Raw genomic sequence first — 26,186 nt, 5'->3', positions numbered from 1 at the left:
GCAATGCATATGCGTACGCTCGGGATACAATGCGGAAAAATCGTATTGGAGGATAAATCAATGATGCCTCATCTACGACTCGCCTCGAAATGTTTTCACGCTACTTTCGCCCTCCGGCTCACAGACTCCATAAACGCAACCATCCATGAAAAAATATTCAAGTTGAAAACGTACAAAGTAATTAGCCTAAATGTTAAGTTCGATAATAATTGCGTTTCGTCGCTAGACTGTTCGTCGGCGCACCAGCTCCGCCCGTACAATCAACGACGTATCGTCGACGTCGCGATTAGAGGCCGATGATAATCATCGGCTTGGCAGGGGCTCTTGGCTAGCTCGATAAGGCTGATAATCATCCGATTGCCCCGCCTTCCTGATATGGACCGGTTATCATGCAGGGATGCATGGGGAAGAGGGTCGTCCAAGTCATAGTCGTGTACGTGGGCGACCTCATCATGAATTGGGAGCTCGGCACATTCGGTACGTGGGGGACGACGAGGGGGGCGTCGACGGCGGATGCCGAGGTCGCGGGGCTCGAGGGCGTGCTCGAGGCCGTTTGGGAGGTGGCGGTGCTCCCGGCGCTCGATGCTGCCACGCCGAGTTTCCTCAGGCGCATCTTCTCCTCCCACTCGTTCCAGCCGTGCTTGGGCCTGTTGAGGTTGCGGTGCTGATAGAAGACGAGGCTGATCCTCGCGGGCGTCACACGGTTCGGCCTCTTCAGCGCCGTCGTCGCGTGCATCTCGTGCTTGGCGCACTCGAAGAGGACGCTGCCGTGGCTGAGGGCGATCGCCACACCGCCCATCTGCGAGTCCTTGAAGCACTCCTCGTTGTCCGTGTAGTCAGCGACCTCGCCGAGGGGCTCGGCTTTCGGCGGGGGTAGCGACGGCGGTGCCAGCGGCGGCGCTGGCAGTGGCGGCTGCGACTGCGACTGCAACTGCGACTGCGGCGGCGGCGGTAGCTGCAGCTGCGGCTGCGGCGGCGGTGGTGGCTCCGCCAGTACCGGGAAGTACGAAGGTGGCGCGTAAAGGTCCCATCGGGTACAGCCGGCCGACTCCCAGCGTGCCCAGCCCCCGTTCAGACCTTGGTAAGCCGGAGCGACGTTCTGGAAGGGGTACTGGGTGGCCGGGAAGCAGGCCTTTCTCTTGGGCTGCTGGTAGAATTGCGGCGTCGGGTAATCGGTCGCTTGGGGATGATAGGCGTGATGGGGATTGTAGCCGTAGCCATCCCATGTGTTCGCGTACGTTTTGTCGAATACGGTGGTGGGGTAGGACGGGTAGCCGTACTGCGGGAAGCTGGGGTGAGGCAAGCCGGTCATCGCGTGGAAATCCTGCACCTGCTTCATCTCGGCCTCGGTCCAGCTTAGGCCCGGATTTTGGCTGGGCGGCTCTTGTCTCGCGGCCTCTTGGTAACCTTGGAATAAACAAAGATTCGTTGGAACGTCGTAAGCTCTCCTTAATTGTATGGGCGACTTAAACCCAATATCCATATTGTCATATTTATACTAATAATAATAATAAAAATGAGAATAAGAACGACAACAATGTCAACAACGTCAAAAATAACAATGATGATGATGATGATGATGATGATGATGATGATGGTAATGATAATAATGGGAATAATAATGAGAATAAGGAAAGCCGCGTACCTTCTCTTAATAATTTGTCATCCGTCGACCATGCGGATTTTCCGGGATTATGCTGGCCGATCGCGCAACCCTTGCCACTCTGACTTTCCATGAAAAGGTTATTCCGGTTAGGCTCCTGAGGCTTCAGGAATGTTCGCGATATCGAACTGTAGACGGTGGCGGGATCGGTAGGCGGCATATTTTGATTTGGCGTAGTCCTCGAGGGCGGTCGGCCCTTTGGCACTCTGAACGGCGATGGTGCTTCGGAGGTCGCCTCCCAGGGCGACTTAGTCGTACCGTCCGTGTGCGAGAGCCGCTCGTCCCAGGACGAGCCTGGCTTAGATTCGCTCGTAAACTCGAATTTGGCCCCGATGCCTGTCTGAGCATTGTGCTGCGGTGATCGCCCGGGCTTTTTCACGGCCTCGCCGCCCCCCCACGAGCTCAGAGAGCACCAGTTTGACTGTTCGCTCGAGGCTGGCGAATAATTCACGTGGACCGATCCGCGCGGCATATTATTGAGGTTCCTTTTGGGCTCGGTGGCGTGGCTCGCCATACTCTCGCGCTCCGCCTCGTAGTTCTGATTGGCCAGTGACTGGACGTGGAGAGGATTGTTCAGGAGGTAGTCGGTGCTTAGCGGGCCGGGCATGGCGTTGCAGCTCGGATTACCAGCCGCGTAATCGGGCACTCTTGGTGTCTGGGGGGAGGCTTGGTGATGCGACGGATAGGGCAACAGGAGCTTCGAGGCCGTCGCGGCTTTAGCCTCTTGCGTCTCGAGGTGATTGTGTTGGTGAATCCTCTGGCTGGGCTCGTTGAGATAGCGTGGCGGGACGTGCCCGGGGCCAAAGCCGTCGGACGAATGTAGCGCGGTAGTGGGGTGAAGGTGGCAGGTGCCGGGGGACTGATTTCTACGGAAGCCGTCGGAGCCGATTGGCGTGGACGTGTGCTGGGCACCTCTCGATGGCGTAGCCCTCTGCGGGCTCTCCATATTGAATGAGGAATTTTGATAGAGGGTCCGGGGCGATACGCTCGTCGAGCCGCTGTCCGATGTCGTCTGGTAATTGCGGGGCGAGGGCGTCGAAAGATTAAAGTCGCTCGGTGCTGAGGAGTAGCCGGAGCTCCGCGGGGACACGGTGCCCTGGTCTTGTGGCGTCGAGGGGCAGACTCGTGGCGGCGTGGAGTAGACGAGCTCGGCCGGTGTGTTCGGCATGGAGCCCCGGAGTGGTGACACGATACTACTGTTGGTACTTCTGGGCGAGTGGCTGTAATGGCTGGCCCTCGGTGACTCGCCGCTCTGGTTTTGCAGGCTCTTCGGTGCCGCGATTTTGTACTCGTCTTGGGATATGGTGCTGCGCGGCCTCGTTTCGTCGAGGCTCGTGCTGTCCGGGTCGACCTTCACGTCGCGATCTAGAGGTACGAAGGGCCCGTACTCGTTCCACGGATTGATCCAGGTGTTTTTTCTCTGATCGAGCCAGCCTTGTCGGCTCCACTGTTGCTCGTTTTGGTAATTCCAGCCTTGGTACATCGACACGGGGCTGTCGAGGACGGTGGACGAAACTTGGGAGCTTTGTAGCTGAGCGTCCATACCGTCGAGCATCGATGCCATTTCGGGGGGTAGTTGCGCATCTCTTAATGGGGCCCTCGCGGTGTCCTGGTAAGTCGATGCTCTGCTCGCGTCAACGGGCTGCTTCTCCGCTGGGCTCTTGGTGTCTTTTTTATTACTGGCCGCCTCGGGCTCGTCTTCCTTCCTTTTCTTCCCGTGGCGCCTGCAGGGCTGCAATGGTACCGATCGGACGCGCACTTCACAAGGATATCTACGGGCAGGTTGAAGGGCGTGCGTTAGCGTTGCAAGAGGCGAAAGGTACGTGGCCGACGCTTAGGGATACTTACTTGGTGAAGACCTCGATCGCGCCGGACTTTGTTTTCGCCTCCTGTCCATCTTTCGAGCCAAACTCATCCGAGTCGTCCATTATGTATAATGGCAGCACATGCAGCTGCTCGTCGTCCGGCTTCGATAATGTCCTGTGCTTCGTTAGGCTTACAACCTGCAACAGCGACATTCTCCAAATGAATAATAACAGACAGATATTTCTTACTCTTTCTGTTTTTATTTTTGTTGTTATTTTTTTGTTTTTGTTTTTTGTGTTATTTTTTGTTTTTTTTTTGTGTTGTTTTTATCTTACCGCTGTACAGCCGTTATTCATATTATGAAGATCTCTGTGCGAATGGGCGCAAAAGTCGAGACACGCCGTGACGCCGGAAAATGGCCTTCCCGGTTTGAAGCCCAATCGACACTCGCTGGCCTCCCGTTCGAACTGCGTCTGATTGTTGAAGGCTTCCGGCGCCAGACTCAAATACAGCGGTGATAATAGGGTCGCCAATACGTGCATCCTTTCTTCAATCTCTTGCTCCTTTAATTTTGAAAACGTAATGGTCAGGGGTTTTTGCTCGCACGGCTATTGCTACGAATTTTCCGCATCTTCTGACTTACCTCTGATCGCACGGACAATCGGAATTTCCGCACAGTCTTACTTCTTGCGTATTTACAACCATTATAATACATAGACCAAGAGCATCCAAAGGAATAACTAGCTCCACACGTGTCAGGATCAAGACCTTGGCAAGCGCAGGTTCTCGGCTCGTTCGTCCCGCATCTTCGCGTGGTTGGTAGACCAAATCGGCTAAGCTTATGACTCAGCAAGGAATAAATCCTGTCGGCTTCGTGATTCGGTACCCCTTCCCAAGCCACCATTGCTATAATAATCCAAGCCGTCGGACATTTGTGCCCTTGGCGATATTTAACCACCGCTAGAATCTTCTCATCGATGCTAGAGCGTCGAATCACCTGTTGGCAGGTTTATCATCATCCTCATCGTCATCGTCATAATTGTATTATTTTATATTATTGTCGTCGTCGTCGTTGTGGTGGTCGTCGTCGTCGTCGTCGTCGTCGTCGTCGTCGTCGTAATTGTGCGAACATTTCACCAAATGATACTCACCCACTTAGCCATAGGACAACCTTGTGTCGTCTTTCCCTCCTTTCCCGTATAGATCACCTTCTCGAATCTTAAGGCATTTCCTTTGAGACCTGTTCTTCTCTCTAGATCGTTTCGAAGATCACGTAGACTAGCTGCTGCACCAAGATGAGTGTAGTACGAGCCAGGCTCCGTCGGACCTTATAGTTTTATTGTACTTTATTTATTATGACACTTTAGTTTGAGCAAAACATTTTTAAGCGGTAGTGCACATCTTGGCGCAATATATTTTGTTTTTTTTTTTGTTTCGTTTTTTGTTTCGTTTTTTTTTCTCTAATTAATGCGTTTTGATTGTTAGTGTGATCGTTCAATGTTAGTGTATCGAGTGACATACAACGGTGGCAACTCACATTTGTCAGCGGGAAAGCAATCGCAGTCCGGTACTTCCGTCCTGACATTATTCTTCAAATTTTCCAAATGCTCTTGCAACTTTGTCGTGCTGGTGGTTGTCGCCGTAGCGCTCGCGCCGCGTGGACTGTTCGGATCCTCGTTTTTAACATCCGACTTTTCCGACGAATCCTCTGAGAATTCGTCCCTCGTCTGAAGACCTTGACAGCATCCCTCGCGCAAGTGTTCGGGCGTTGGTTGCTCCGTACCGCCTCTTCGGCAACACCAGGAGCCCACGCTCGGCGACATTTTCGCCGGACCCCCGTCACCTCGGAATTTGTAACTCGACTCGTCCCTCTCCCTCCCATTGTCAGGCTCCAGCTTTATGACTTGCGTGAGGCGCTCCTCGTCCAGCGCTTCTCCCACCGACACTGGGCAATTGTATTCTTGCTTAATTTTTTGCCTCGAATCATATTGCACGTCCGCAAGCGTACTTTCCGGTGCTTTCGACTCGCCTCGCTCGTGCCCCGGCATCATGGACGATTGCGCGAAAATCAGCTCGCCCATTCGGTCACGGCTCTTCTTGTTAATATTAATGTCGACGCACAACGCTTCTCGAAAGCTCTTGTCGTCGATAGATCGACTCCCCTGACCTCTGCTGGCATTCCACTTATCTTTGCCCCTTTCTGACCCTACATCCCTACCACCGACACTCAGCCCCTTATCCATCTTATGCGCAGTGTTATAATTCATTAAACTATTAATGCTCGATATTCCGTGATTTGATAAGGCATTGGCATTTAATCTAGTAGTCGTTTCTCCTTCTGACCATTCCCATAAGCCACCACCGTCGGGCAAACTATTGGCCCGAGGGTGGTGGCTATGCAATAAAAAATTACCGGTCATTGATTCGTTATTTTGGCTCATTGACATGAGCCCCGACTGATTCATGTATTGTTCGTTTCTTTTCTCCTGCAACTTGTCCGAACTCTCGTGCGACTCGCGCAATCTATTGTCAGCCGACATATCCCCGTTGGGTCCGTCGCTGTTGTTCGAATGTTGGGAAGGCATTTGATGATGAACTTGTCGATGCTCCTGCTGACTAAGTTGATTCTGCATCTGCTGTTGTTGCTGATGTTGTTGCTGCTGCTGCTGATGTTGCTGTTGCTGTTGCTGTTGCTGTTGCTGTTGCTGTTGCTGTTGCTGTTGCTGTTGCTGTTGCTGTTGCTGTTGCTGTTGCTGTTGCTGTTGCTGTTGCTGTTGCTGTTGCTGTTGCTGTTGCTGTTGCTGTTGCTGTTGCTGTTGCTGTTGCTGTTGCTGTTGCTGTTGCTGTTGCTGTTGCTGTTGCTGTTGCTGTTGCTGTTGCTGTTGCTGTTGCTGTTGCTGTTGCTGTTGCTGTTGCTGTTGCTGTTGCTGTTGCTGTTGCTGTTGCTGTTGCTGTTGCTGTTGCTGTTGCTGTTGCTGTTGCTGTTGCTGTTGCTGTTGCTGTTGCTGTTGCTGTTGCTGTTGCTGTTGCTGTTGCTGTTGCTGTTGCTGTTGCTGTTGCTGTTGCTGTTGCTGTTGCTGTTGCTGTTGCTGTTGCTGTTGCTGTTGCTGTTGCTGTTGCTGTTGCTGTTGCTGTTGCTGTTGCTGTTGCTGTTGCTGTTGCTGTTGCTGTTGCTGTTGCTGTTGCTGTTGCTGTTGCTGTTGCTGTTGCTGTTGCTGTTGCTGTTGCTGTTGCTGTTGCTGCTGCTTATTCAAAATCATAGACTTTAATCGGCTATTCAAGTTGACGCGATTCGACTGAGCGTATAAGCTATCCTGCGAATCTTGGCCATCCACATAACCATTTGGTTTATTGCTTTCCGCTGCGTTTTGCTGCTGCCACACGAGTCTCTCTCCAGAATTCTGCATATCCTGCTTCGTATTCTGCTGTCCCCAGTTGGCCTGATTCTCCGATTTTGGCGACCAATTCATTTGGCTCTCTATTTTATCCTGAGCATTTTGATTTTGCCAAGCTGCCGACTGATGGCTCGGCGTCCTTCTCGGACTCGGCTGTGAATCCGGCCATTGCTGCTGCGGCTGTTGACTACCATCGCTTTTCATACTATTGGGCGACCAATTTGGTTGACTAGTTGGCGTATCCGGCCAAGACATTTGATTAGAAGGAGTCAGTCTGGGGTTCTGCTCGAGTTTCGTCTGCTGCTGCCATTGCTGATTGGAAGGCGTCAATCGGGAACTTTGTTGATTAGCGTTCTGCTGCGCTTGAATCTCAGGACTAGTTTGGGGCCAGTTGTGCTGTACAGGACCGGGTGTCATCCTCGCACTCTTTTGCGATGTGTTTTGATGATCGGGGATCTTTGGAGAGTGTTGTGGCCAGCCTTGCTGCTGCTGCTGCTGCTGCTGTTGCTGTTGTTGTTGTTGTTGTTGTGCGGAAGGCGTTAATCGTGAATTTGGATTATCCCTCAAACTGGGACTATGTTGAGGCCAACTGCCTTGCTGTTGAGGCGTTGATTGACTATCCATATTCTCCGGCCAAGACTGTGGAGTATGAGGCGCTTGATCTTTTACGCTGCCGTTCTCCCAGCTCATGTGGCTGGCCGGCCTCGAAATTTCTTGAGGCGCTTGTATCGTTAAGTTTTGCTGTTGCTCGTTGGATTGTTTCAAATTGTTTTGTTGTTGTTGCTGTTGCTGTTGCTGTTGCTGTTGCTGCTGTTGCTGCTGTTGCTGCTGCTGCTGCATGCTCGCATCAGACCAAGTTAATACGTTATTGATCGTCCGTATTTTGGCACTGGTATTCGTCTCGGACCAAATGTGCTGCTGATTAGCATCGGAAACCTGCTGCCACTGATTATGCGATTGTTGTTGTTGTTGCTGCTGCTGCTGCTGCTGCTGCTGCTGCTGGCCCATTTCTACGTAGCCTGGGTATCCGTTAGAGCTGTGTAAACTCTGCGGGCCCGGTTGAAGTGGATACCCAGGCATCTCGTTTCCCGACACACTGTTCGCGGCAATAGTCGCAAAGCCCTTGACCTGCGTGTCCCCCGGTTGTGCAACTTGAGCCGCTTGATTTTGCACTTGTTGAGGTTGTTGCTGGGCCTCCATGTGGACTGAGCTACTGCGACTATTGGGCGTTGTGGCAGCTGGCGGGGCCATCGTTATATCCTATAAGAATAAATATCAAACTAAAATAAATAGAAAATTAATTTTCTGCGTAATTATGGTTGATGAATATAGATTGCATGCAGAAGAAGAGTAAGAGATAGATGGATGGATAGATAAATCGATAGATAGATAGATAGATAGATAGATAGATAGATAGATAGAGAGAGAGAGAGAGAGAGAGAGAGAGAGAGAGAGAGAGTGTGTGTGTTAGCGAGCGAGCGAGCGAGCGAATGAGTGAGTGTTGTAGAGAGAAAGAGAAGAGATGAAAAATATTAATTAATAATAAGAATGAAAAAAAAGTAAGAATTTTGCTTATCTTAAATACTACAGATTTCAGGGTTGCGGTATATTCAAATATCGAATTATATGGAAATTTAGAGTTGCAGGTAATTGAAAGAGACAGCGGGAGTCTCGCCCATTCCGTTGCGACCGATGACTTAGAGCGTCATTAAATTCGTACGATACAAAGACGAAGAAGACAAAGTAAAAAATCGATATTTGACTATACAATACACCCCTTGGAAAGAATGTCATGTAATTTATAGTAAGCATTCGAATTTTATCGAGCAATCGTTTGGAAGTAATAATCTGCAAATAATGCGCCTTGGCTTAGCACCACATAAGACGATACTTTCAACGATCTATAATTGATAATTTACGTGATAGCGAGTCGAAAATAAACGGCCAAATAAAACAAATAAGTAACTGAACAGTTGCGGTAAATAATAATGTCTAAAATAAAGAATAGAACGAAAGTCAAAACTACCATTGCATAGTATTACTTGTACATAGTCCGAAAGACAACAAGACTCTTATAATTAATTAAAATTCTAGTCTATCGACACTTGCTCCTTCTCTAGCAGTTACCAAACACATAAAAACAAACTTTTCTACGACAAAATACGAATGAATAATATTAACTTAGAAGTCAGAGAGATTGATTGTTCGGCAGCTAACCTGCTGCTGATAGCCATTTACGTATTCCTGCCTCTCGTAAGCCACCGGCTGGCCCGCAGTCACGGCAGGATCTATGAATTGGCCGTTCAAAGGCCTCTGGGGTGTCGCGGCTGCAGTTTGCGGTGCGACCGGAGTCAAAGGCGAGGGCTGCCCAGTGATTGCGTATTGTCCCGTTGTTCCAGCGCGCTGGAACGCGGATTGATCCGTCGTAATGAAGGTCTGCTGCTGATACGTGACTGGAATGAGAGAAGCAGAAGAGACTTTGAGGAGCGATCCTTCACCCTTCTTATAACGAACTATTGTCCCAGCTGTTAAATATGCGTTCCCCAGTGTTACAATCCCCCACCCCCACCCCAACCCCAGCGTTCCCTTGTCGTAAGCTTAACACTTACCTGTTTGTGGATGGTACGGCGTGGCGGTTGCGTACTGCGGATGGTATCTCAGTTCCTCTATTTGGTTGGGGCCGGGAATCTGTTGGATGAACTGCTGGGGCGGCCAGGCGGTTGGCGCGGTGTCGACGGCGACTGCGCCTACGGGTGAGACGCCCTGGTGCCAGACGGTGTTGCCAAAGCCGGTCGCAGGACGGAAACCGGCTCCGCCATCGCCGTAGAACGGCATCACGCCCGGTGACTGAAACGGAGAACGAGAATGCATTAGTTTGGCCATCACTAGATTGGATCAGCGTGGATCGTTGCACGCGCCCAGGGTTTGTTTTTAAGAAGGTGATTGATAAGAATTTGGATGGGGGAAGGGTGGGCAGTAAATAAGAGGCGAAAGAGACCGTATTGCCGATGGCGCTAGCTCAATACTTTCTATGGGGGACGTAAGACGTCGTTGACGTTGATGCGCCGCCATAAAATTAAATTTATATCTCCCCTGTGGTTCTTCCCTGGGCTCGCTCTGTTCTCTCTCTCTCTCTTTCTCTCTCTCTCTTTCTCTCGCTCATTTTAATTCTTTGCAGCCTCTCGACAACGACAGAATTGTGAAAAGCTCCCTGAAAATTTATGAACATTCGCCAAACAAGAAAGTTCCTATTGTAAATGTTTTACGCGGGGAGAAAGAATGCCGCAGGCTACGCTCTCTAACTATTCTGTGCTTCTCATCTAATCTCACAGCAAATTCAAACACTTAATTTTGCCATCTCTGTCTCACTCACTCACTCTCTCTCTCTCTCTCTCTCTCTCTTTCTCTATCCATCTATCTATCTATCGCTTTTTGCCCTCTTTAATTTTATTATGTATTTATCCTTTCGGTTTCTCTTTTCTAGTACAATACCTATAGCTTTATACTATTTGGTATTATATTTTTGAATTTTCATTCTGGTGCAGGAGAATGCATTTTTCATACATGCATTTTTCATCACAGCAAAGCTGCACAAAGTTTGAAGAATAAGGCGAACTCTAGAAATCATTCGATACAGTACCTAATCTTTTGACTATTTAAACATTTTTAGCCTTAAATTCTGACCTTTATTCATTGTTTTTTTTATTTTATCTAGTTATTATAAAAGACTCTCGTTCGATTACGGAACATTTTTTCTGTTTAAATTATTCTCGTATTAACAGTGAAAAAATTTCAGGTAGAATTTGTTCGTAATATGTTTAAACGATGCACTATATTCTTTAGATCGATATATTTCGTATAACGAATGGGGTGAAGTGCAAATTTCACATCACAGCAGCTTATTAAAGATATTTTCATTATGGCTTTATGGTGATTTTGTTTTTCTAGTCTTTTTTTATGTTTCTTGTTTTTGTTTTTTATTGATCGATCGACAACCTATTGCTGCAGCGCACCAAATCGACAATAAATTCCAATTCTTTCTCTCCGTTCGGCTAAACTATAAATTTAACGACCTTTTTCAAACGTGAGAGTGCAAAAAATTTCCTTTGCTTAGTTAACGCAAGCAATAAATGCAACTGTCAATACTCAAAACGAAATGCCTATGCTATCAAAGTTACAGCCGTGAAAGTGACCAACTAGCGCATAAATGTCTCGAAAAGTGACATTTCTTTGATCTCGCGTGTACGAATATTAAAATAATTTATTATTATTAATCCATACAATGGGAAATAATATTAAAATGTTTGCGCAAATTTTCAATGGATTGAAATGCAATTTCTATTTTATTTACCATTTTATGTTCAATAGCGAAAACTGTTTAATGGAATAAGCAAAACAATTTCTACTCGTATCTAAATATGCATAAAATGCCTACCGAAAATGTAAGCGGTTCACTTAACGGATAAAATAAATTTATCGGTAAACTCCTCTCTAGGCGTTGTATTTTCATAAAACATTTCCTTTCCGAAAACGAGAGAATCATAATGTCGTTATAAGAAAATGCACTACTAAATGAATTGACTCGTCCTTGTGTGTGGGTTAAAAGGCGACCGAGCGAAATGACGTTTAATCAGGTATCATTGAGTTACGAAGGTAATAACGGCATTAGGTCGTATTGCACGATAAGCTCTTAATTTAGATAGGAAGTGGAATTTCCAAGCGAACGCCTCGTACGGATATTCGCACAGCGACAAATTCACCACAACGAACGTCTTTATGACCTATTGCTCTTGGCTACTATTTTACGAAACTATTTTATGAAAGAGAAGGTGAGAGAACAAAAAAAGTCGACAACCACCGCCCGCCTCCCTAGCCCCATCCCGGCGACACTCGCCCGCCCTTCACCGACCAATGAAAGCGCCAAGAATTTATTCCACCTGAAGAAGTAGTGCGCGCTCGTTCATTTGCCCCGGAACTGTTGCTCGAGCGACAATTTTAAAACACAATTTTATGTAATTAAATGAGAAGCGCTGCCAAGTTGAGAACAACTCTCGCCTAACAAATCTACATGTAAATGGCACAAGGCGATAGGATAAAATCCAGCGTATGTTGTATGCGAAACTTTCGGCGAAAAATCCGCGAGATCGTTAGGGGCAAGTCGAAAAACGAGGAATAAGATGGAAAATTCATTTGTCCGGGGCTGGAAAATCGCGCTACATCCAGGTACGTAATTAGCGATTAACCAACGGAATTGCGTGCTCGCGTTTCGCTGGGTTTCATCGCGCTTACCGGCCCGTAATATTCTCGGCGAAATTTCATTTGCAATTCACGGTGCCATCAAAAGTAATTTCGTCGGCTGGATTAAAAATGCTAATTCGCGAATTGCATATAGCGCGAGTGTCGGAATAGCGAATGGAGAGCTGCGAGTCCGGGGCAAAGTGGACAGGGTAAACCGCGTCACGGCCAGCAAATAGAAGGGTTCATCCGAAAAGTGGCCGTGGAATCGGTGTTTGCGGCTGATAGCATCGTTCCGCCCCCTCCGCGAACTCTATCGCGACGAGCAAACCCCCACCCTTCTCCTCCTCCTCCTACATTCCATTTATCGCGGCTCACTCACTCTAGCTCACACACGCGCGAGGGCGCGCCGCTAGACACACACACATTTTCCCTCACTCGATCGCTCTTTCAGCATCCTCTCAACCCCAATCCTTCTTTCGTTTTGGGCCATTCTCGCCCTAACCGCACGCGCCTCAACGACAAAAGGAAATGCTCCCGCACTTGTGGCACCCTGACCTAAACCAAATACCAATCGATGTGTCTTAAGAGGTTGGGGCTAGGAAATGGGATCGAGTCCGACTGGCCAACTTGATCTAACCCTATGAATGCACTCGACGTCCCCTCTATTCCCCTTTGTTTTTCTTGTTTTTTCATTTTCATGACGTCCCTTTCATTCTCTCTCTGTCTCTGTCTCCCTCTCCCTCCCCCCCCCCCCTCACCCGCCCTATCATCGTCCCAATCCCCGTCACTCGTTACCCCGCATCACCGGCCACACAAACCAACTCCCCAGGGGTAACAAAAGTGACGAGGTAATGGACGTTTGACGGGTGTATCGAGATTGTCGCAATCGTCGATGGGACTCGGGAATGGAACGATAAGCCAAACGGCAATTGTTATGGATACTGTATGACGTGACATCGGAGATACAATCGAACCTGTACAAAGGATTGGAAGATGTAGTTGGTAGGAGTGAAGTTATTGCTACTCCGACTCTTGAGCCTACCGGTGGCAGAGAAATAGATATTATAAACGATATTTGAATAATGAAATGTGAATCGTTTTAATAACATGCAGGATGTTAAGCAGTGAAATATCAAAGTGGGACGAGAGCGAATAATCTGAATTTGATAAGCTCTCTACTTTATTGCTCTTACCGGTAAATATATCGATTTTTATTTTGCACAAACTCCTATCGCCAATTTTCCTTTTCTTTTCTCCTGTTGCAATATTTTTTCAAGCATTTTTCTTTTTCGTTCGTTCTTTCTTTCTTATTTCTGGGTTTTTGTTACGGCCGTGCATGTAATAAACTTTTCTAAATAAAAGAATTACATCCTTTTGTAATAAAAATTATTAATCTTTAAAACTGCTGGCGTTAAATTTTATATTAATTTAAATCTCTATTCAATCATTAATGCCCGTATGTGCATATTTGTCAATCTAATAACTATTCGTTAAATTTAAGATAAATTCAATATTTGCAATTTTAATAAGACTTGCTCGGCCCCATATTGCTTGTAGATTGGCATTTTACCGAAATACATAATTGCCTTCTAAGCATTTATATTTATGTCACAATTAAAGTAAATTAGGATCGTCAAAATCAATATATCCTATATTCGAGCACATTTCTAAGTGTATTTATTGCATTAGCTGAGCTCACCGACTTTTATTTACAACATTATATTTCAATATATTATCTCCACGGACTATTACTGAGGAAATAATTCATTGTACATTTATCATTATCCGCACAGTTATGAAAATGTATTAAAACAATTTTTATATCTAGTGCTCGAATATTAATATTATGCAAGCGTTATAGTAATATCAAAATGAACGAAAAATGTTCAATATTACCTTTAAAGCGTTACATGGAATTTCATTATTTAATATTTTTAAGTTCACTAACGAAACGAGAAAAATATTTTCAAGTTGATGCTCTATATATAAAGAGAAATTGTTGGCGTAACGAACATAATAATCTATCATGGATTGTTCATAATTTTGGATAGACGACGGAGCGCGTGGCGTTGAGCACAGAATTGCAAAATATTATCAATATCGTAATGTGAAAGGTCCGCGTACATTGGCCAGGTCAATCGGCCACAATCAACAGTTCTTTGCTTTCTCTCTCTCTCTCTCTCTCTCTCTCTATATATATATATATATATATATATATATATTCGTTAAAACTTCACCAGCGTGATTAGCATTCAACTATAAGGCACATTCGAACTACTACCGCCGACATCTCACACCGTCCCACAATCATAAAATGACAATTAGACGAATACTTTAGAGGCATCTTATGTTATATCCATATAATTATGCTTTAACGCCGGCACAGTACGTGTCCTACGTAGGCAGCGAGTAATTCCCCTCTTCCGCCATTCCACACGATAATAAAATTGTTTCGCAGTAATGTCTGCTATTGTCAGCTCATCATATACCATTGCAGCCCCACGGCTTAGATAAAAAAATGATTAAATCACGCGCACCGACGAATTATTCTATGTATTCTTGCGACGTAGGTAGATCTCGAGTGGGAGTGGTTGGCTAATTGGTATCGTGAAACAGGCGATCGTAAGCCCGACAACGAATCACGAAAATCGATAGCCATAAGCCAAGTGTTTTCCAACACTGATTGCCCACTTCACGGACGTCGCGCGCATGATTTCCTATCATCGGGCGCATAAGGCGGAAATGCTGCGGCATGGGAACGTGCATGGTAATGGTGGAAAATCGAAGTGGCAGTCGCTCGGCGTCGCGCAACATTATCGAATCACGCAACGAGCGCCCAGCAACGAAAGCTCGTCATTAATGTAATGAAGCCAATGTAATGGCCCAGTGATCGTCGAATGATTGCCAATGGAGGACGGAATTGGGCCGATTTTTCCACGTCGCGATGATGGATCGTGCGACAAGCCGATCCGAATAATCAAATGCGCAGGCCAATCGACAGTTCCGGCCCCCCGTCGTTGCGCGCCAATAATACGCCGGACCGAGCGAGGGACTTAGTGGGAAGAGGGGGGAGGCGTTCGCGATATAAGTCCGCTCGCGATTAACGTGTCGTTGCACTCCGACCCTGACCGGGATAATGCTCGCGTCGGCATTAGTCATCCGCGGACGATGAAGATGCCAGGGTCTCCGAGTCCATCGTCGTTCAAGTGCCAACGGTCCCGCTCGTTTCCAAATGGCCGGACGCCGGCAACCGCTCGAGCGCGTCAAGTCCGGGGAAGGGGTAAACCAACGGCAGACGCCGGCGCGCGGGGGCGGTGACCGCCCTCGCCGGCGCGCGCTCGACAACGCGAATCAATACCCGCAGGAACGGGAACCGTCGGCTGAGGGGGATGTGGATATGGAGGTGGGCGCCGATGGGGCAGGAAGAAGCGCGGAGACGGCGGCAGCGGCGACCGTCGGATAGAAAGAGATCGAGTGAGCGCGGTGGGATTTACGGGGGGCGGGAGGGGGGCGGTTGCGGCGTATAGGGCGACGGAAGGACTTGGCTTCTCACCTTACGGGAGTCCCGTAGCCGGGTGATTCGCTCGAAAGGAAATCGGATAAAGAATCGAGGAATAAGAAACAAGAAAGCAAGAAAACGAAGAAGGAGAATAAAAGGGAGACGAAGAAGAAGGCGAAAAAGACGAAGTAGACAAAGTAGACAAAGAAGACGAAGAAGACGAAGAAGAAGCAAGGCTTGTCGGGTGCACGTGTTAGGTAGCTGTGCGTATGTGCAGCCGAGCGGTCTCGCGACTTTCCTCCTCGTGGACGTGGGCAGGCGCGTAAACACATCGAGAACGAGACTCGCTCGCCCAGTAACCTCCGCCTCTGCCGCATTCCTTCCCCCCCCCCTCCCCCCTTTTATCACCGAGCTGGAAAGCGCCTTCTTCCTTCGTCCTTTTTCCGGGTTCCTGCGCTCGCGCCGAAAGCGAAAGCCACGCGATCCCCCGCCGGCGATGCCCGAGATGCCCCTCACTCACTCACTCACTCACTCACTCACTCAAACTGCCCCGCCAAGTTCATCGTGTATAATGGAGGAGAGAGGAGAGCGCAGCGACGAGACAAAGGCGGCGACGAGCCGCGCGCTTGAAAGCGAATCGGCGAAATTACTCGACAAAGCCATTCACGTTGCGCCAGCCTCTCGCTGCCTCCTCCCTTTCTTTTCGCCTTCCTTTCTTTTTGCCTTTTACGAGCAGTACTCGACGCGACACTCGCCGAGAAACTGGAGCACCGTATAGATATAAAAGTGGGGAGCCGTGTGACCGATAAGCGCACAGCTCTCGCACAGCCGATAAACCTCTCGAGAGCACCGCGAAAAGCGATAAGAGCGATAAGGGCGGTATCGGATTTTCTCCCCGTGCCCTCGTTTCAAGTTCATTTTCTACGTAGCAGCCACGGCACGTGCAACAACCATGAGTGCAGCGTTTTTCCGGCTGCTGTGCTCGTATATAGTGAATAGCGAAGGATACACAGACAGTGCTGGGAACTTACCATTGAGACGACGGGCGGCACGGCGTTGCCATTCCGCAATGGTCCAGTTTGCTGGGCCGCAGCCGAATTTAGATTATCCTTGGCCTGCTGCATTGGATCGGCGTGAAGCGTCGGCTGCGGTGGCTGTTGTTGCTGTTGCTGCTGCTGTTGCTGCTGTTGTTGTTGCTGCTGCTGCTGCTGTTGTTGCTGCTGCTGTTGCTGAGAAGGTGGCGCTTGTTGTTGCTGTTGCTGTTGCTGTTGCTGCTGTTGCGATTGAGGCTGCTGTTGTTGCGACTGTTGCTGCTGTTGCTGTTGTTGCTGCTGCTGATGAGTCTGTAATCCGCCAATGGCCGCTTGGGGGCTACCAAGACCCGTGGGTGTACTGTCCGGTGTACTTACTTGTCGGGCGATTTTCCGATAACTCTGAAATCAGAAGAGCGAGGGCAATTGTTGTTAATGATGGAATATCGTGATTTTTTTTTGTTTTTGTTTTTGTTTTTGTATATTTTATTTTGAGTACTAAGCTAAGTAGATCCAGCAGTCAAGTTTGAAAGAGCTCGCCAGTTGTACTTTATTTGGTTGGGGGAGGGGGAAGCATTGATCGAGCGGAAATGGCGAATGATCGCAGGCGAGGTCGCGGACGTTTCAACGCTCGATTCGTTAAAATGCAGCGCCCGTTTTCTCATATTTGTTTTGCTCGATCCTCGGACGTCGCTCTACAAGCGTGTAAAACATTCCATTTACACGCCTCGAGGTCGAATATGCTCTCGTTTATATTAGAATTATAAATAGGCAAGATCCCAGGCACATGCTAAGAGCTCTCCGGGAGAGGAAAGCGGCTTACGCGCCGACGATTCTCTCCACGGGCGCGCGCTTTCTGCGCCTTTCTTCGCTTAAACGAATTAAGCTCCACTTGAACTTTCATCCGCGAGAGGTGAAGGCGCTATCCGGCATCCTCGGTAAAGTCATCCAGTGCCCCTCCTTGGTCGCTGTCATACCAAAACTGATTAACGCGGAGCTGAAGTTGAGGCGATCGCTAATGCCGGGGGACGGCGCACTCGTACCGGTTTTATCTCTCGCCCCTTAGATAAAGGAGAGGAAAAAATTCGTAATTTTTAGTAAATATCTGTATCTCGGTGCCGAGTCGCGTCTCGTATAGGTTAAGCTTTAAATAGAGATTAATGCAAAAAGAGTGTATTTCGATATGGTTTTTGCCAAACGGAGTTTAGTCGCGAATTATCAGCCGGCAAAATAACATTGCTGATAAAATGCTCGAGCTCAGCGCTCGCGCATAGTTGTTTTTGTTTTACCCTGCTTTATTATTATCCACTCGGTTTTACGATTACGATTGGAAAGTGACGGCAAACAATTATAAGTATTACATTCGTGGCCTAGGAATATTCATCTTGAATATGCTGTTTTAACATGAAAGAATTTCGAAATAATGGCCGAGATAAAAAAGTAGGGAAAAAACAAGAGAAAAGAAATGTACTTTGTCAGCCGTAGAATGACGGGTTTGGATAACCATTATAATCGTAGATTTAAGCCTCGTATTATTAAAAAATGTCTGAATTGTATGAACGGAGTGTCATACAATTTAACAATATGTGCGCCATCTAATGACGCGTTTATTCCTATTTATTGGTAAATGAGGAAAATGTCAAATATTGGTCGAAAAAATTGTATGACACATAGGCGTATATACGTTTGCGCGCACGTGTGCGTGCGCGTGTGGATGAGCGGGTGCTCAAGCGAACATGAGAGATAAATGAATGCGAGAGGCAGCCTCGTAACGAGTCTCGATCCATGCGACCCTTACAATGCAGCCCTCGGTAAATTCATCAAAGTAGAAAGTAATAAATTTTTCACGTAACAAACATACGGCGGCGAGCTGTTTTGTACCTCGTCCGTGCCGAGGTTTGCTTAAAGCAGGCGCAATAAGCGTGATGCCGGGAAACGTTGGAATATTATGGCGCCGGCCTCCGTGGCACACTCATAACAAAGAAGAAAAAAACAAACCACCAGGTCCTTATATCTCGAGAGAAAGTACGAAACGAAGGGAGGAGAATAGAGGATCGCTGTCCTTGAGCTAGACAAAAGGTAGAGGGATCCCTTTCTTACGTCAATCATAATCGTTCGGTGAAAATCGCGGAAAGCACGTGGGAGAGCACCGGGCACGTAAGCTGCATCGCTCCCGATTTCGTGTTCCACTCGCGCTTAGGACCGCTTAGACCGCTTAGACCGCAAATAAAATGACAAACTTTCGCGCAACAGGCACGACGGCGAACGTGGTCGCTAACTAATTTCATTACCGGCTCACGATGCCGCACGTATAGGCTGCACTTGGTTAGTTACAATCGCGATGCACTTGCCTTGCACCTCGCGATAACGATTGATTTCATTTCATGGCGAAGGAGAAATTTCGTTCGCTTTTACGAGATGCGCGAAGGCTCGAGCAACACTCGTATTGCATTAACGATCGAGCGCCAATAACGTTGGCGATTTTTATGTCGCGTTTTTCTCGGTCGTTATGTGGCGGCGGTGGGGGTCGAGGGGGCCGAGGGGGGGTCGAGGGGGTGTCGAAGGGTGATATTGAGAATGGAGCGGGAGACGGGGAAAGGAGAAAAGAAACCATAACCGCTGGAATTAATTAAATTTTGCTAAGCTCGAGTTAAATTTGCTTGAGTAATGTGAGCAGTTTTACGAGAGCAAACGATTACATGCGTTTTCTTGCCTTTTGTCGATTGAATATTAGCGTAAAGTGTAGCAAGAGATTTCGGTGAAATTGCTCGTTATTTATGTCAAAGGAAAAGTTATATAATTCTCACCGAAAGTTAATCTTAATAAACCACGCGTGGCTTTTTCATGCATACACTCATACGTGCAGCATATAAGCGTGCACGCGCTACGGTGTAGATGCGACGGTACGACGAGGAGATTATTAAAGGTGCGATTAAGATAAATCTCCGATATTATCGCATTTGCGATTTAAGAAAAGTTTCCTCTTTGAACGTACGATCCAAGGCGAGAATATAAAATGTCTTTTTAGCAACGGTAATACCCTTCCTCCTTCATAAAATGAAATATTCTAAAGTATTACCGACCGACTTGAAGCGTATTCCAAATAAATTAGCGGGATATTTATAAATTCATCGCGCTGCTGTGAATTTCGACGCGATGAAAATTCGAGCATAATTAAGGCCGCATCCTCCCCCCCCCCCAAATCAATGTCTAATGAAATTCCAACGATCGTGCAATAGAAACGAGTGAAAAACTGCGGAGAAAATCGCTCATATTCATTGGCAATTGTCACCGGCGTTTGACGGATGGTAAAGAGGCGTGCGGCGCACGAGACTAATACGAAAGAATAATAGGTTGGCCAGGTAGAGGCGTCAGGATCGTTTAATCGAGCCACCAGCTTGGAGAAATCGAACGGTACAGTTTACACGACGTGACGTGCTGGTAATAGCATAGGACAGCGCGTGACCTGAATTCCACTTTCGACGACGGATTGCGCAACTTCACGACGTGTATTCGCAGTGCCACCGACGTTGTCCTCTAGCCAATCAATCAGCGCAGTTTTTCAGTCGGTGAAGGGTTTGTTGACTCAGCCGTGAGTGACTAAAGGTCGGCTCTATTTGCTTACACGCATTTCGGAAAAAAAAAGAGAAGAAATCTCTGTCGACAGATAAAATGTCGGCGTTGCCGAGGGCGGGAGCGACGAGCCGGCCGTAGCGGGTGGGGGCGAGGAGCGGGTGTACGTTGAGGGGGACAGGGGTTGCGGAAAGGGGGAATGCGGGGTGGGAGCCATGGGAGGGACGAGCGGTGGCGATATACCGTGGAGGGAGGAGGGTGGAGGGTGAAGGGGGTTGGGGGATGGGAGAGGGAGGCGAGAGAAACGGCAAGGAAGCCATAGTCATAAGAAGCCTAAAATCGGCCGAATGATCATCCTAAGATTTTCAATGATTTAGAATACGCTGACCCCCCCGGTGCTACTTTCTTCCAGCGCGACGTGTCTGCAACCTAGAATAGATCTCCGGCGATTCGCCTCGGCGACGATTATTAATCGCGGCAGATATTCTCGGCCCCGACTTAATGAGTACGCGAACGTTAGCGCTTTGTGCATTTATTGTTCCCTTGCACACCAATTTAGAGATCTTATATATAGTCGTGGATGCGAATCGCGGCGCAAAGAAGCGAAAAAGGTAGAACGTAAGATCACTGTAGGTTGTGCAACCGCGTCTCGCTTCTAAAAAATCGAGAAAAACGCACGACGAATCGGACCGACGAACAATGGGTGCAAAAAATCTTTGTGCTCTCTCTCTCTCTCTCTCTCTCTCTCTCCCTCTCTCTCTCTCTCTCTCTCTCTCTCTCTCTCTCTCTCTCTCTCTCACGCGCACACATGCACGCAAACATCTATATACACATACACATACACTCTCGCGCGAGCGTGCTCCAAGTCTGTAGGAAGGACGACGAGTGGGCTCACATGTCCTCGAGGCGATGGCAGCTTTCGCCTTGTCGTGGCTCCGCTTTAACAACGGCGATCTGTCGCGTTAAGGTCGACGTTACCGGACAGCACAGCAGCAGTAGCACCACACTCGCCACGTGGGCCATAACCCGGGTGCGCCACACCCCGGGTGCCGGGCTCGAGCAAATGGCAACTGCAGGCGTTGAGTCCCTCCACCGGTGTCGTTCGTGTGCTCGCGCTCCACGGCGTCGTCGCGACTGCCTCGTGAGCGCACGCGACGTGAAGCTGCCCGAGGAGTCGCGCGCGCGCGGGCGCGCGCGCGCACGTCAGGGCTTCGACGTATCGGTGTGCTGCCGGCTTGCGAGTAGCGGCGCGCTCTCGTGTAAGTGCGCCCGAAACCGTATGCGGTGATCGCCGGCCGCCTCCACGCCGACCCCCCCTTCTGTCTCACGGTCCTCCCTCCCGCCCACCCAGACGCTCTACCTCCTACCCGACGGCCTACCCCTCACCCATCAACCATGCGTTTCTCCCTCCCGCGCGCCCTCCGGCGCCCTCTGCCGCACGCCACTTTCCTCGCCGCGCTCGAAGTCAGGATCTCCAGCCTATTTTTATCTCGCTTTCCCTCTCTTTCTTATCTGCCATTCTTCTTATCTCGAAATTCGCTTAACGGCCGATCGATGGCCCGTGATGCAGGTCGGCTCTCCTTCCACTTTTTTTACCTCCTTTTCCTTCTTTAATCTTTCACGCTCGCTCGTCTCTTCTCTTCCAGCGATCGCGATTGGATCCGCAATTGGCAGAGCGTCGGCTCAGTTATACGCGACACCGGCGCTGTCTTCGCCGTCGTCGTCGTCCGCGTCGTCGTCGTCGTCGTCGTCGTCATCATCGTTGTCGAAACGAGCTCCGATGCGCCACGACCGCGAATCCGAGTCCCCTACCACACCATTGCTTGCCCCGACGCCACCTTGCTCGCTCTCTCGCTCTTTTGCTAACTCTTCCTCCCCCTCCCCCCGGCCCCATATCCCTCACAGCTCCCCACCTCGCTGTGTTTATATCTCCCTACTCTCCCTCTCTACTTCTCTCTACGTCTGTTTTCGCTACGCGGCATACCTCCTCCGACCTCCCTCCGGCATCGCACAACCGCGCTCGGCTATGTTCGTACCTCTCCGCCGTCCTCGCCTCCTTTTCACCCCCGCGCCTTAGCGTTTTCGTGCTCGCGCGCCCACCTAGTCTGCAGCGGTGCCACGACCCCCCAGCCCCGGTGCTTCGCCCGCACGCTGCCGTCCCGGCAGCCGCCCTCGACCCCTCCAGACGTCCTGAATTTCCCGAGTTTCCTTCCTCGACGGCACCCCTGCGATCGGGAAAAATTCCCGCCACGAACAATATCTCATTTGACGGTCTACGAGCGCATATACGGCGACATGCATTCCCCCTCCCCTCTTAGCGAAACTCGCTCCTGTCCCCGCCGATGCCGTCGCCTTCGCCGTCGCTGCCTCGGGAGCTCCTCTCACTCTCTCTGGTTCTCTCCCTTGGCCCCGACTGCCGCCTGCCGTCAAGCTCGGGTAGCCATGGCGATACGCGGGCTACGACGACGTCGGCGAAACTTTGCTTTCGCCGTGTATTCTTTGTGCTCTCGGGCCGCTCTTCACAGCCGCCGCCAACGCCACCGCCGCCAAGCTTGTCCCCGTCATCGCTCAATCGGCACATCGCCGACTCCAATTTCTCGTGGCTATAATTCATCGTTGCAGCCTCGTCGCTGCCATTGATTTGCGATCGATAAGCCATTATAAAGTAGCTGTGGCCCGCAAGGAAGCGCATTATCACGACGGAACGGCGTTCGACGCCGGGATAAGGTGCCCCGTGGGTAAAGCGCGATCGCTTGTGGAGGAGATAAGCGCGCGCGCGCGCGCAAATCCGCAACAAGTTGCTGAGCGCGAGGCCGACATAATCGCCTCGCTCGTAAAGTGTCACTTGAAATTTCCAGTTGTGCGCCTGGATTACCGACGTGCCTTTCCACTTTTTTGCCTCGGCAAGAGCGAGAGCGCGCGACGAGCGCTAATCCGAGCTTATGGATTAATTGGACATGAGCCCGTCCATGCATAAAAGCCAGTCACTTACGATCGCACGCGCGGACGCATGTCATGAACGCGAAAAGAGCGCGCGCGCGATCTGACTGGTTGTCGAGGGACGAGGGGAGAGCGGTGTGGAGTGAGGGGTGAGGGGCGTTTGAAGGGGGGATGTATGTTACGAGGAAAAGGCGAGGGAGCGATGGAGGTTGAGTGGATGAAGCGAAGGGAGAAAAAGAGCAAAGCCTGGGCGGAAGGGAGCTGGCGAGAGAAAGTCTCTCTCGGAATTCCCCTGCCGTCGTGAATGTTAAATGCCGAGACGCTGCGTATCTGTAACTACTGACGCCCGGCTGATGACAAAAGACTCCGTGAGGAAGGAGTTCCTCGTAGCAGGGAGGGGGGGGGGGATAAACGAGGGTACACATTAAGAGTCGGGCTCCGATTTTGAGATTCGAGATACGCGATGAAGTTGACAATGGTTAAATAGTCGGTGTCGCGAATATGACGATTAATTATTCCGCTGTAAAGTGTCCTTATGTCGGCTTTTGACATTATTTTAATGATGTAAATGGCATTGAGTGCCAAGCTCGAGAAATTTTATCGTAGCTTGTGCTATTGGACTGCATGCTTTGGTGTACCTGTCGGTTTTCTCATTATACGCGGGCCAACGATTCGACGATCGTGTTTGGCAATATTGTCAGCAACAAAAGAGCGCGGCAAAAGAATCCAAGCGAGCGACTTGTTGGAAGATTAGGTACAAGAAATTCTAAATATGGCGGAGCACGTGTGCGAGAGTTGGAAAGTCTTTTTCCAATGTAAGCTAAATACTCTGAGCATCGACAAAACGTGACTCACAGGTAGACTGCGCGAGTGCGGTTATTAAAATGAAAATTTGACGACAAAAGGAAGGGGGGGAGTGACAGAGGGGGAGAGAGAGAGAGAGAGAACAAAAGAAAGGGAAAAAACTACAGTTGTTTGTAAAACTTGATGATAGTTTTGAAAACCGCCACGATAAGCGATTTCTTTCTTTTCTTTTTTTCTCTTATTTCTCTCTTTTTTTTCTCCTCTTTTTTTGCCGCCCCCCCCCCCGTTTTCTCATATCCAGTAAAGAGCCTTATTGGTCGAGAGATACTAGTTCGGAGACTCGTTGGCTTATCTGGCAAGGCGTTGATTAGATAGTGACGAAGGAATCTCTGGAAAGTAGTAGTTAACTTGAGCGTGCGAGGGCTCCCAGTAATACATGATAAATATACATGCCCAAGCACAATATTATTTAAGTAGTTTCGACAAAATAATGCACCCATCGGGGGCGTTAAGTTTCTATCAACGTAACAACGCAGATTAAAATATAAACGCCTGGACCATCCACGGCAATGCTGAAATTCAATTGTCGATAAAAATCTCAACACTCAAAGTATCAAATACTTTTTGCGCGAAACTTTGGGCACTCGAATGTGCCATTGTTAATGCCGACTACGATAATGAGCTCGAGGAGTTGATAGGTTATTATTCTTGATGCTATCGGTCGGTAATTAAAATATCATTAATCAAGCAGCAAGGAATTACGGGAGGCGAGGTCGACGACGCCCGTAATGCTCGGTGGCAGCGCGCATCGGACCGCACCAGACTCTCTCTCTCTCTCTCTCTCTCTCTCTCTCTCTCACTCTGTCTAACCGACTGTCTGTCTCCGTTACGGGTTTGCTCGCTTGCTCGCGCGCTTATATCACGTCGTGCGACGTAATCGACGAATTCTATTTCCATTTAGCCAGCGAATTAATTAAGCGATAAATTATTTTCCAAGGCAAAGCGATGATGATGCACTGCAGCAACATCGCATGTCGAAGAAATTGCTCACTGCTTATTCAATTTCGGTGCAGTCAGCTGCAGTACTTTTACCCATTTCACGAGTAATGAGGAATTTTTGCATCGAGTTTAATTTTATGGAGCAAAGAGCCGCGCTGGAGATCGCTCGGTACGCTTATTCTTTCGATACTATCGATCGAGTACTCACGGCCATTACGACATCCCACACTTAAATACGAGAACATGTTGATAATTAGGAGACGAATGACCGTAAGTATGGCGCATAGTCTTATTTCGGACGTAATCAATATTTATTTACTGTCCGCCATAATAATAATTCATAGAGCTTTTAATACAGTCGTTGCAAATGCTCCATATGTAACTTAAGATTATTTCGTCATTAATCTCGAGGATTCCCATTGAGTAAATCGGCCAGCAGATATTACGTGGCAGCAATTAAACTTTTTGCAATCTTTATATATAACTATCTGAACTTAATTTATGCTGACGTTTGAACGCAGTTTCGAAATTCAATGCGACCCGAGTTCCACGTATCTAATGTAATTCGGTATATCTGCGCGTCTCTTCGCAGCATAAAATTTGTCAATTAAGTACGAACGCTCATTTCGCTCGCATAAGCCTTCTTTTCCTTCCACCCTTATGCGCCTTATCTCAAATAATTGCAAGCTTCGGCAATGTGCGGATAATGGAAGTAAATAAGTCGAGTAAAGAGAGCGAGTAAAAGATGTAAGGACGTAAGGGATGGAGAAAGTAAGAAGAAGATGGAAGCTAATGAAGCGGCAGTTTCTCTGAAAATTTTTTTTACAGGCAAAGGAATAGCGCGCGTGTAAGTACGAGAGGTAAGTGCGCGCGGATAAGATTCGACGGTGATAGGTGATGGGCAGCCAAATAATATTTCCCGAATAAAATTGAATGCCAGTTTATCTATTAGGGAACGCCGGCAAAGTCGGTTTAAAGGTGGGAAAATTTTAAACATGGCGGTGCAAGCACGGACAACCCGGCGCAGCACGCGTCGATCAATAGCGCCTTGTTTAATATCAGTTCTCAAACTCTGTACAGGCAGCTTCAAGATCGAAAAGGGCTCGAGCTTCTCCGAGGATTGCATTTATCCTTTGGCGTATTTTTACATTGGCGCGTCATTTTCCTTTGCAGGTTTCTTTTCGCCCTCGGACTACCTCCGGCCGTCCACGATTTACTCGACATTTCATGCTTTCGTC

General features: G+C 48.6%; 1 protein-coding gene across 1 annotated transcript in view; it reads right to left on the bottom strand.

Annotated features, from left to right (window-relative positions):
• Nucleotides 1-241: 241 nt before the first annotated feature.
• The window catches only part of Tet (tet methylcytosine dioxygenase-like), a 70,912-nt gene continuing 44,967 nt past the window's right edge, over nt 242-26,186 (bottom strand). The window contains exons 3-15 of the mRNA XM_011500556.1: nt 16,846-17,034; nt 16,633-16,755; nt 9,474-9,711; nt 9,082-9,317; nt 6,680-8,124; nt 5,007-6,085; nt 4,621-4,796; nt 4,113-4,466; nt 3,805-4,032; nt 3,512-3,666; nt 1,646-3,435; nt 987-1,407; nt 242-875 (exon numbers count right to left, since the gene is read on the bottom strand). Coding sequence (XP_011498858.1) covers nt 350-875; nt 987-1,407; nt 1,646-3,435; nt 3,512-3,666; nt 3,805-4,032; nt 4,113-4,466; nt 4,621-4,796; nt 5,007-6,085; nt 6,680-8,124; nt 9,082-9,317; nt 9,474-9,711; nt 16,633-16,755; nt 16,846-17,034 — 6,960 coding nt within the window. The 3' untranslated portion in view covers nt 242-349. The remainder of the gene's footprint in view (nt 876-986; nt 1,408-1,645; nt 3,436-3,511; nt 3,667-3,804; nt 4,033-4,112; nt 4,467-4,620; nt 4,797-5,006; nt 6,086-6,679; nt 8,125-9,081; nt 9,318-9,473; nt 9,712-16,632; nt 16,756-16,845; nt 17,035-26,186) is intronic.

Source organism: Ceratosolen solmsi, unplaced genomic scaffold, assembly GCF_000503995.2.
Source record: "Ceratosolen solmsi marchali unplaced genomic scaffold, CerSol_1.0 scaffold56, whole genome shotgun sequence".
Taxonomy (NCBI): domain Eukaryota; kingdom Metazoa; phylum Arthropoda; class Insecta; order Hymenoptera; family Agaonidae; genus Ceratosolen; species Ceratosolen solmsi.
Note: the sequence above shows the minus strand (reverse complement) of the source record. Positions and strands in the feature narration are given on the sequence as shown.